General features: G+C 50.8%; 1 protein-coding gene across 1 annotated transcript; it reads left to right on the top strand.

Annotated features, from left to right (window-relative positions):
- Positions 1 to 3,945: 3,945 nt before the first annotated feature.
- LOC147957126 (uncharacterized) lies at positions 3,946 to 6,624 on the top strand. The gene is made up of 3 exons (XM_087531590.1): positions 3,946 to 4,141; positions 4,620 to 4,873; positions 6,448 to 6,624. The coding sequence occupies exons 1-3, from the start codon at positions 3,946 to 3,948 to the stop codon at positions 6,622 to 6,624; spliced, it is 627 nt and encodes a 208-aa protein (XP_087387716.1).
- Positions 6,625 to 10,308: the final 3,684 nt, after the last annotated feature.

The raw sequence follows: 10,308 nt of genomic DNA, 5'->3' as shown, positions 1-10,308 counted from the left end.
TCAACCGGTTGGAAGGTGCACCATAAAAGGCAACAAAGAGCATCTGCATCCATATACACGTCCACCGGGTGATGTCTCACAACCTTTATTTTTTCTTGCATATTTGTGTCTAAGACGACCAAATCCAGTTCGATCTAGGGTTAGGAGGTATCGGAAATAAAAGTGCATTTCATGTATGACTTACATGTCATTTTGCCGGGATGTCCTCAGGCTAAGGCCCCACAGGACCCTCACACCAGAACAACAACTGTTACCGATGATGAGAAGCGTAGATTGTAAGGATCCAACATGTAAACACACAAATATAGACGAATGAAGCTTAGATCCAACTTGATCCACCGAAGACAAACGCCGAACAAATCCCTCGAAATCCACCGGAGACGCACCTTCTGCTGCCTTTCCTGCCTCCCCACCTTCCCAGGTAATGGGACGAGCCGAGCGGGAGAAGGCGGAATGGGATCGCCAGATGAGGCTCCTATTTGCGTGTGGCCATGGATGCAGCATTTCAGCATGATGGCTTTGAACTTGATACAGCTGCACTTTCAGTTCGCAGAAAGATTGGTTCCCGATTCAGGAACAAGCCCACAAAGCAATCTTGCACTAAGGGGCCGATACTTCTACTTTCTGTTTTGTCTCCTGATTTTTTTAGTTTCTTGCATACTCTCTAAACCCCCAACAAATAGCCTGGTGGCAGTTTAAACATGATACCAGCTTGGAGATGTCTATTATGGTGCCACTTCAGTCGTGCTTGAAACATGTTGGGAGTAGACAAGATTTAAACAGTTTGGAGCAGAGGTACTTGTTCATTTGGAGCAGATTTTAGTGAAACTTGGAACTCAGACCCGATTTGGAGCAGATTTTAATGAAACTTGGAACTCAGGATGGGTCGAATGCACTTTTTTTTCTTTACCATAGTCCTGATCACTGCATAAACTACATAGAGGCAAAGGCCTTGTACAATGCAAGGTGCTTAGAAGAGGTGATTGGAGAAATAAACCAGGTTTTTCTTAAGCATGGGTGCTTATTTTTACAAGACAGACGCTTAATTAGGCGTCTCTTTTGTAGAAATAGGCACCGGTGCTTTTAAAAAAACCCGGTTTATTTTTCAAAGCACCTCCCTAAACACCTAGCATTGTACAAGGACTAAGACCATCAAAGGTACATAGTGAAAGAAGAACATCCTAGATTTTTGGTCACGTTCAAACCATGTTACGCAATTTTACTGTAAATCAATCGATCTTAGAAGCCACAACACGCTCGTCCTTCAACCCGCAAAGTAACAGAGGTGATTGTTGCTTGTGAGTTGTGCAACATACTTGAACTCGTATGTCACCATACTCGAATTCGTTGTACGTGGGCCGTCTTGACAAACTTTTCATATTCACCATTCGAGAACCAACTCGATGCGTAGTCACATAGAGACGCTCCCACTTTTCCCGGTGTCTCTTATTCCCTGATCCATCTTCACATTCTATTTTGTCCATCTACTATCTCTCAGGCCCAGCTCCTATTTTTTTCTCAGTTTGTCAAATTTGAATGTGATGAAAGGGTGTTCCAACTAGTAGAAGTGGATGCTTGCTGGAGTCATGATGGGTCGGTATATATAGGCACACACACAAAACATCCTGATGTTCATGGTTGGTAGTTGTTGGATCGGTATAATTTTGCATTGATATTATTTGAAGATCTGGATGATATTGTTTCACTATCGTCCTTCTTCTTTGAAGTTCAGCATGATACCATGCAGTAACCATGAAGCGAAGCCCAAGTACGTGCAATGTGGTTGGCGTGCCCATTTTTTTAGGATGCTTGACCTGCATGGTTAGACCTTTTTTCTTTACCATTGCAGTAATGTGGCCTTGTGATGGTCGTACAATCTGGAATACACCTGCAGATCGTATAAATGCATTCCTATTAAAATTAGGCATTAGTTTCATATTTTTGGTGAAACTATATCATTCAAGATGACATGAACCGGAATATATCAAGCAAAACGTTGCATGATATGTCGATGAAAGGTCTCGAACAGCATTTAGGAATAATATAATGCTTTACTATGTGCCGATTTACGATATTTAGGACTGTTATGACCGGCCAGGTCTATGGCCGCAGAAGGCCCACTGGGCAAACTTAGCCCTCAAATTATCTTAGTTTTATTTCATAATATCGTGGTTATATATACGACTTGTAAGACTATTTTGAGAATCAAGCAATAAGACTATTCTATTGCCCGGCTCCCAGAGGAGCCGGAACCCTAAAACCCTAGCCGCCTCCTGCTTGTGCCGCCGCCGCCCAAACCGCAAGGACGGCGCCTCGCCGCCGGCCGCCGCGCTCCAGCCCTCGCCCACCTCCTTCCTTCCCCTATAGCCTACGCCCTAGGCAGGGCAAAACCCTAGTTCCTATCACCTTGGTATCATCCAGCTCAGGTTCGACTATGTCGTCACCACCACCATCGCCGTCGCTGCCTCTGACCACCACCACCGCCGTCGCGTCATCGCCAACCACCACCACCGCCGCATCATCGCCACTCGCCACGGGGCCACTGGCTCTTCCATCGGCGCCGCTGGCTTTTCCATCGGCGCCGCTGGACCTCATCTCCGGCGCGTCCACCGGCCTGCCGTCGGCCCCCGTCACCACTACGCCGCCATCTACATCAACCCTGCCAGCCCAATACACCCCGGAGGCCATGGCAGGTGTCCTCAACGACTTGGTCGTCGCGGTCCAGGGCATCCGGCTCTTCCTGGCCAGCCCGTACGGGCCGCCACCGCCACTCCCGCCGCCCGTGCCCTTCGGCCCGCCGGCTCTCCCGTGGTACTCGGTGCCAGCGGCACTCGCCGGGGGCTACCCGGCACTACAGCCGCCGGCCGCCCTAGCGCCGGCCTGGCCGCAGTGGCCCGCGCCAGCGCCCGCGGCGCCACCCGCGTCAGCCGCGCCCGCCCCAGCCCCGTGGCCGGCCTGGCCCGCGCCGGTTCCGTCCGCGCCGGCTGCACCGGCCCACACGCCATCACCTCCACCCAGCACCGGCCTGAGTCAGGCCCCTCCAGGGGGGCTCCCGATCCAGCAGGTGCGGTTTCCACCGTCGCCCTCTTCGATTCCGGCCTGGCTCACCGGAACGTCGCCACTGCCGGTCTACACGGAGGCCGGGGACCCGTCGATGTCCACGCTGCAATACGGGGCGCCGTCCTCCACTCTCCGCATCGCCGAGCCGGTGGGCACTGGCGCACCAACCCCGACACTACCTCGTTTCGCCCGGATCGACTTCGCCACATATGATGGCTCGGAGGACCCTCTTAACTGGTTAAACCAGTGTGACCAGTTCTTCCGGGGGCAGCGCACGCCTGCGTCGGAGCGCATTTGGCTCGCTTCATACCACCTCTGGGGTGCAGCCCAGACGTGGTACTACGCCCTCGAGCAGGACGAGGGCGGCATGCCTCCCTGGGAGCGTTTTCGCGAGCTGTGCCTCCTTTGTTTCGGGCCACCACTGCGCGGCAGCCGCTTGTCCGAGTTGGGCCGTCTACCCTTCACCTCCACGGTCCAGGATTTCGCCGACCGTTTCCAGGCTCTGGCGTGTCATGCACCGGGGGTGACGGCACTACAGCGGGCTGAGCTCTTCGTCGGCGGCCTTCCCGACCACATCCGCGTGGACGTCGAGATGAAGGGGCCCCAAGACCTGCAGACGGCCATGTACTACGCTCGGGCGTTCGAGCAGCGTGCCCAGGCCTTGACACGGCCAGCAGCGCCTCGGGGGAGCCGACTGCCTCCACGGCCCCACCGCCCGCGCCAGCACCTTCAACCGCATCGCCGGTGACCACCCCGACTGCGACGCGGCCTTTCCGGCGCCTTTCGCTGGCAGAGCAGCTCGAGCGCCGCCGCCTGGGGCTTTGATTTAACTGTGACGCGCCCTATGCCCGGGGCCATGTCTGCCCGCGCCTCTTCTACTTGGAGATGACCGACGAGACGGAGGACGATGTCATCGATGCTGGACTCGGCGACCCGGCCGCCGTAGAGGTCGCGCCGGCACCCGCGCCCGCGACGGCCCTTGTCGTCTCCCTTCACGCGTTGGCCGGCATCCGTAATGAGCGGACTATGCTTGTACCGGTCACGATCCATGGAGAGACTCTGGTGGCCCTCTTGGACACAGGTGTCGGTGTCAAAACCGGCGGATCTCGGGTAGGGGGTGCCGAACTGTGCGTCTAGGCGGATGGTAACAGGAGGCAAGGGACACAATGTTTTTACCCAGGTTCGGGCCCTCTCGATGGAGGTAAAACCCTACTCCTGCTTGATTAATATTGATGATATGGGTAGTACAAGAGTAGATCTACCACGAGATCAGAGAGGCTAAACCCTAGAAGCTAGCCTATGGTATGATTGTTGTTCGTCCTACGGACTAAAACCCTCCAGTTTATATAGACACTGGAGAGGGCTAGGGTTACACAGAGTCGGTTACAATGGAAGGAGATCTACATATTCGTATCGCCAAGCTTGCCTTCCACGCCAAGGGAAGTCCCATCCGGACACGGGACGAAGTCTTCAATCTTGTATCTTCATAGTCCAAGAGTCCGGCCAAAGGTTATAGTCCGGCTATCCGGACACCCCCTAATCCAGGACTCCCTCAATAGGTTCTACACATAACTTCCTACCTGAGGCTACTATGCGGCGCCTAGCGCTACAGCCGACAGGCGGGGAGCAGCTGCGGGTCACCGTCGCTAATGGCGACCGCCTCCGCTGCCATGGGCTCGCTCGGGACGTACCCATCACTATCAGCGACGAGCACTTCACCATCACTTGTGACGGCATCGACTTGGGCTGCTTCGACTTCATCCTCGGCGTCGACTTTTTGCGGACTCTCGGTCCCATCCTTTGGGACTTCGACGCTGATACGTCTCCAACGTATCTATAATTTTTGATTGCTCCATGCTATATTATCTACTGTTTTGGACTATATTGGGATTTATTTTCCAATTTTATATTACTTTTGGGACTAACCTATTAACCGGAGGCGCAGCCCAGAATGGCTGTTTTTTTGCCTATTTCAGTGTTTCGAAGAAACGAAATATCAAACGGCTTCCAAACGGAATGAAACCTTCGGAAACGTGATTTTCTCACCGAACGTGATCCAGGAGACTTGGACCCTACTCCAAGGAAGCAAAGAGGCGGTCACGAGGGTGGGGGGCGCACCCCCCTAGGGCGCGCCCTCCTGCCTCGTGGGCCCCTCGAAGCTCCACCGACGTACTCCTTCCTCCTGTATGTACCTACGTACCCCCAAACGATCAGATACGGAGCCAAAAACCTAATTCCATCGCCACAACTTTCTGTATCCACGAGATCCCGTCTTGGGTCCTGTTCCGGAGCTCCGCCGGAGAGGGCCGTCATCACGGAGGGCTTCTACATCATCATAGCCTCTCCGATGAAGTGTGAGTAGTTTACCTCAGACCTTCGGGTCCATAGTTAGTAGCTAGATGGCTTCTTCTCTCTTTTTGGATCTCAATACAATGTTCTCCCCCTCTCTTGTGGAGATCTATTCGATGTAATCTTCTTTTTGCGGTGTGTTTGTTGAGACCGATGAATTGTGGGTTTATGATCAAGTCTATCTATGAAAAATATTTGAATCTTCTCTGAATTCTTTTATGTATGATTGGTTATCTTTGCAAGTCTCTTCGAATTATCAGTTTGGTTTGGCCTACTAGATTGGTTTTTCTTGCCATGGGAGAAGTGCTTAGCTTTGGGTTCAATCTTGCGGTGTCCTTTCCCAGTGACAGAAGGGGCAGCAAGGCACATATTGTATTGTTGCCATCGAGGATAACAAGATGGGGTTTATATCATATTGCATGAATTTATCCCTGTACATCATGTCATCTTGCTTAAGGCGTTACTCTGTTTTTAACTTAATACTCTAGATGCATGCTGGATAGCGGTCGATGAGTGGAGTAATAGTAGTAGATGGAGGCAGGAGTCGGTCTACTTGTCTCGGACGTGATGCCTATATACATGATCATACCTAGATATTCTCATAACTATGCTCAATTCTGTCAATTGCTCAACAGTAATTTGTTCGCCCACCGTAGAATACTTATGCTCTTGAGAGAAGCCACTAGTGAAACCTATGGCCCCCGGGTCTATTCTTATCATATCAATCTCCATCACTTTATTATTGCTTTGCTTTTTTACTTTGCCTTTTACTTTTCACTTTGCATCTCTGTACCAAAAATACCAAAAATATTATCTATCATCTCTATCAGATCTCACTCCCGTAAGTAACCGTGAAGGGATTGACAACCCCTAATCGTGTTGGTTGCATTGAGCTATTGTTTTGTGTAGGTACGAGGGACTTGTGCGTGGCCTCCTACTGGATTGATACCTTGGTTCTCAAAAACTGAGGGAAATACTTACGCTACTTTGCTGCATCATCCTCTCCTCTTCGGGGAAATCCAACGCAGTGCTCAAGAGGTAGCAGACGCCCTGACGATGACCTTCTGGCGTCTCGGCCGACGCATCCGGTGGGAGGGCGTTGGAGGCACCCCGGCGTCGCCTCCGCTCCAGCTGGCCGCGGCCACCACTGAGGCCGAGCATCCGCTGCTGGATAACCTCCTGCAGCAGCACAGTGATCTCTTTGCGGAACCCTAGGGCCTTCCGCCGACCCGGGTCTACGACCACCGTATTCATCTCCTGCCGGGCTCGGCGCCGGTGGCAGTACGACCCTACTGGTACCCTCAGCTGCAGAAGGACGAGCTGGAGCGGCAGTGTGCACTCATGCTTGCCGTGAGCATTATCCCGATCTCCACATCACCATTCACGGTGCCGGCCCTCCTCATTCGCAAGTCGGATGGCACGTGGCGCTTCTGCATCGACTACCGCGCCCTTAATGCTCTCACACTTAAGGATAAGTTCCCTATTCCGGTGGTAGATGAACTCCTGGATGAACTACATGGGGCGCGCTTCTTCACCAAACTGGACCTTCGGTCAGGGTATCATCAGGTGCACATGCATCCAGACGACATCGCCAAGACGGTGTTTCAGACTCATCACGGCCACTTCGAGTTCTTGGTGATGCCCTTTGGCCTCTCCAACGCCCCGACGACGTTTCAGGCCTTGATGAACGATGTCCTCCGACCCTACTTACGTCGGTTTGTGCTCGACTTCTTTGATGGAATTCTTATCTATAGCGCCTCTTGGGCCGAGCACCTCCAGCATGTGGCCATCGTCTTCAACGAGCTTCGGGCGCATCATCTTCATCTTAAGCGCTCGAAGTGCTCGTTCGGGACACCTTCGGTCGCTTACCTCGGCCACGTCATCTCGGCCGAGGGAGTGGCCATGGATGCCGACAAGGTGGCGGTCGTCGCTGATATGTCTCCGTCGTATCTACTTTTCCAAACACTTTTGCCCTTGTTTTGGACTCTAACTTGTATGATTTGAATGGAACTAACCCGGACTGACGCTGTTTTCAGCAGAATTGCCATGATGTTGTTTTATGTGCAGAAAACAAAAGTTCTCAGAATGACCTGAAACTTCACGGAATACTGATGATCCACAAGTATAGGGGATCTATCGTAGTCATTTCGATAAGTAAGAGTGTCGAACCCAACGAGGAGCAGAGAGAAATGATAAGCGGTTTTCAGCAAGGTATTCTCTGCAAGTACTGAAGTTAGTGGTAACAGATAGTTTTGTGATAAGATAAATTGTAACGAGCAACAAGTGACAAAAGTAAATAAAGTGCAGCAAGGTGGCCCAATCCTTTTTGTAGCAAAGGACAAGCCTGGACAAACTCTTATATAAGGAAAAGCGCTCCCGAGGACACATGGGAATATTATCAAGCTAGTTTTCATCACGTTCATATGATTCGCGTTCGGTACTTTGATAATTTGATATGTGGGTGGACCGGTGCTTGGGTGCTGTTCTTACTTGAACAAGCATCCCACTTATGATTAACCTCTATTGCAAGCATTCGCAACTACAACAAAAGTATTAAGGTAAACCTAACCATAGCATGAAACAAGTGGATCCAAATGAGCCCCTTACAAAGCAACACATAAACTAGGGTTTAAGCTTCTGTCACTCTAGCAACCCATCATCTACTTATTACTTCCCAATGCCTTCCTCTAGGCCCAAATAATGGTGAAGTGTTATGTAGTCGACGTTCACATAACACCACTAGAGGCTAGACAACATACATCTCATCAAAATATCAAACGAATACCAAATTCACATGACTACTAATAGCAAGACTTCTCCCTTGTCCTCAGGAACAACGTAACTAGTCACAAAGCATATTCATGTTCATAATCAGAGGGGTAATAATATGCATAAATGATCTGAACATTTGATCCTCCACCAAATAAACCAACTAGCATCAACTACAAGGAGTAATCAACACTACTAGCAACCTACTAGCACCAATCCCGGACTTGGAGACAAGAATTGGATACAAGAGATGAACTAGGGTTTTGAGATAAGATGGTGCTGGTGAAGATGTTGATGGAGATTGCTCTCTCCCGATGAGAGGAGCGTTGGTGATGATGATGGCGATGATTTCCCCTTCCCGGAGGGAAGTATCTCCGGTAGAACAGCTCTGTCGGAGCCCTAGATTGGTTCCGCCAAGGTTCCGCCTCATGGCGGCGGAGTCTCGTCCCGAAAGGTTGCTTCTGATTTTTTTCTTGACGAAAGATTCATATAGGAGAAGATGGGTATCGGAGAGTCACCAGGGGGCCCACGAGGTAGGGGGCGCGCCCTAGGGGGGGGCCCCCCACCCTCGTGGACAGGGTGTGGGCCCCCTGGCCTTCATTTTTGGCAAGGATTTTTTATTATTTAATTTAAGATATTCCGTGGAGTTTCAGGACTTTTGGAGTTGTGCAGAATAGGCCTCCAATATTTGCTCCTTTTCCAGCCCAGAATTCCAGCTGTCGGCATTCTCCCTCCTTATGTAACCCTTGTAAAATAAGAGAGAATAGCCATAAGTATTGTGACATAAAGTGAAATAACAGCCCATAATGCAATAAATATCGATATAAAAGCATGATGCAAAATGGACGTATCAACTCCCCCAAGCTTAGACCTCGCTTGTCCTTAAACGAAAAGCCAAAATAAATATGTCCCCATGTTTAGAGGTAGAGGCGTTGTCGGTGTCAAAACCGGCGGATCTCGGGTAGGGGGTCCCGAACTGTGCGTCTAGGCGGATGGTAACAGGAGACAAGGGACACGATGTTTTTACCCAGGTTCGTGCCCTCTCGATGGAGGTAAAACCCTACTCCTGCTTGATTAATATTGATGATATGGGTAGTACAAGAGTAGATCTACCACGAGACCAAGGAGGCTAAACCCTAGAAGCTAGCCTATGGTATGATTGTTGTATGATGAAGTTGTCCTACGGACTAGAACCCTCCGGTTTATATAGACACCGGATGGGGTTAGGGTTACGCAGAGTCGGTTACAATGGTAGGAGATCTTGAATATCCGCATCGCCAAGCTTGCCTTCCACGCCAAGGAAAGTCCCATCCGGACACGGGACGAAGTCTTCAATCTTGTATCTTCATAGTCCTGGAGTCCGGCTGAAGGTATAGTCCGGCTACCCGAACACCCCCTAATCCAGGACTCCCTCAGTAGCCCCTGAACCAGGCTTCAATGACGACGAGTCCGGCGCGCAGATTGTCTTCGGCATTGCAAGGTGGGTTCCTCCTCCAAGTCCTTCAAGAAGATTTTAAACACCAAGGATAGTGTCCGGCTCTGCAAAATAAGTTTCCACATATTGCCATAGAGAGAATAATATCAACACAAATCTAATCTGCTGACGTATTCCGCAGTGTGACATCACACTACGGCCAAGTCCTTTACTCGAATTGTTTTTACTTTTCCACCTCTGCATGTTTAGCGAGGCGGTTTCCTTGGCACGTCTTGTCAAAGCAGAGATCGTGTCCTCCCTTTTACGGGATTCTCATCAATACGAACATGGGTAACCCAATCGTGCCCGTTAGCACGTTTCCTCGATTAAAGGCGAGTCCCAAACGGTTACGGGAGGGGCTCTTGGTATTCAACCTCTTATAAAGAGACCAAGGCCTTACTCCTTTTTCCAATCTCAAACAAGTTTGCCCGTCGCCTCGAGTTCCAACACCCTAGGCTCCAGATTCCAGGCGCTTCGGACCTTCGACAATGTCCGGTTCCGACCTTCAAGGCCGATGGATGCCCTCCTCCGTCATGGAGGAGGACGTGCTAAAGTTGAGAGAGGCTAAGTTCTTGACCGCCGAAATTTCGCATAGGTTGCCTGCTCAAAGGCAGGCTATTCCCAGTCCCCAGCCCGGTGAGAGCGTAGTGTTCATG

The sequence above is a fragment of the Triticum urartu genome, chromosome 7A (genome assembly GCF_056163025.1).
Source record: "Triticum urartu cultivar PI428250 chromosome 7A, HENAU_Tu73, whole genome shotgun sequence".
Lineage (NCBI taxonomy): Eukaryota > Viridiplantae > Streptophyta > Magnoliopsida > Poales > Poaceae > Triticum > Triticum urartu.
This window is presented reverse-complemented; position numbering and strand designations above follow the sequence as displayed.

Excerpts from the sequence above, each read along its gene's own strand:
- LOC147957126 (XM_087531590.1), top strand. The coding sequence starts at position 3,946 with ATGACCGACGAGACGGAGGACGATGTCATCGATGCTGGACTCGGCGAC. Across the intron at positions 4,142-4,619 it reads GGTGGCCCTCTTGGACACAG|GTTCTACACATAACTTCCTA; the intron begins GTGTCGGTGTCA and ends CTCCCTCAATAG. Across the intron at positions 4,874-6,447 it reads CCATCCTTTGGGACTTCGAC|GTAGCAGACGCCCTGACGAT; the intron begins GCTGATACGTCT and ends AGTGCTCAAGAG.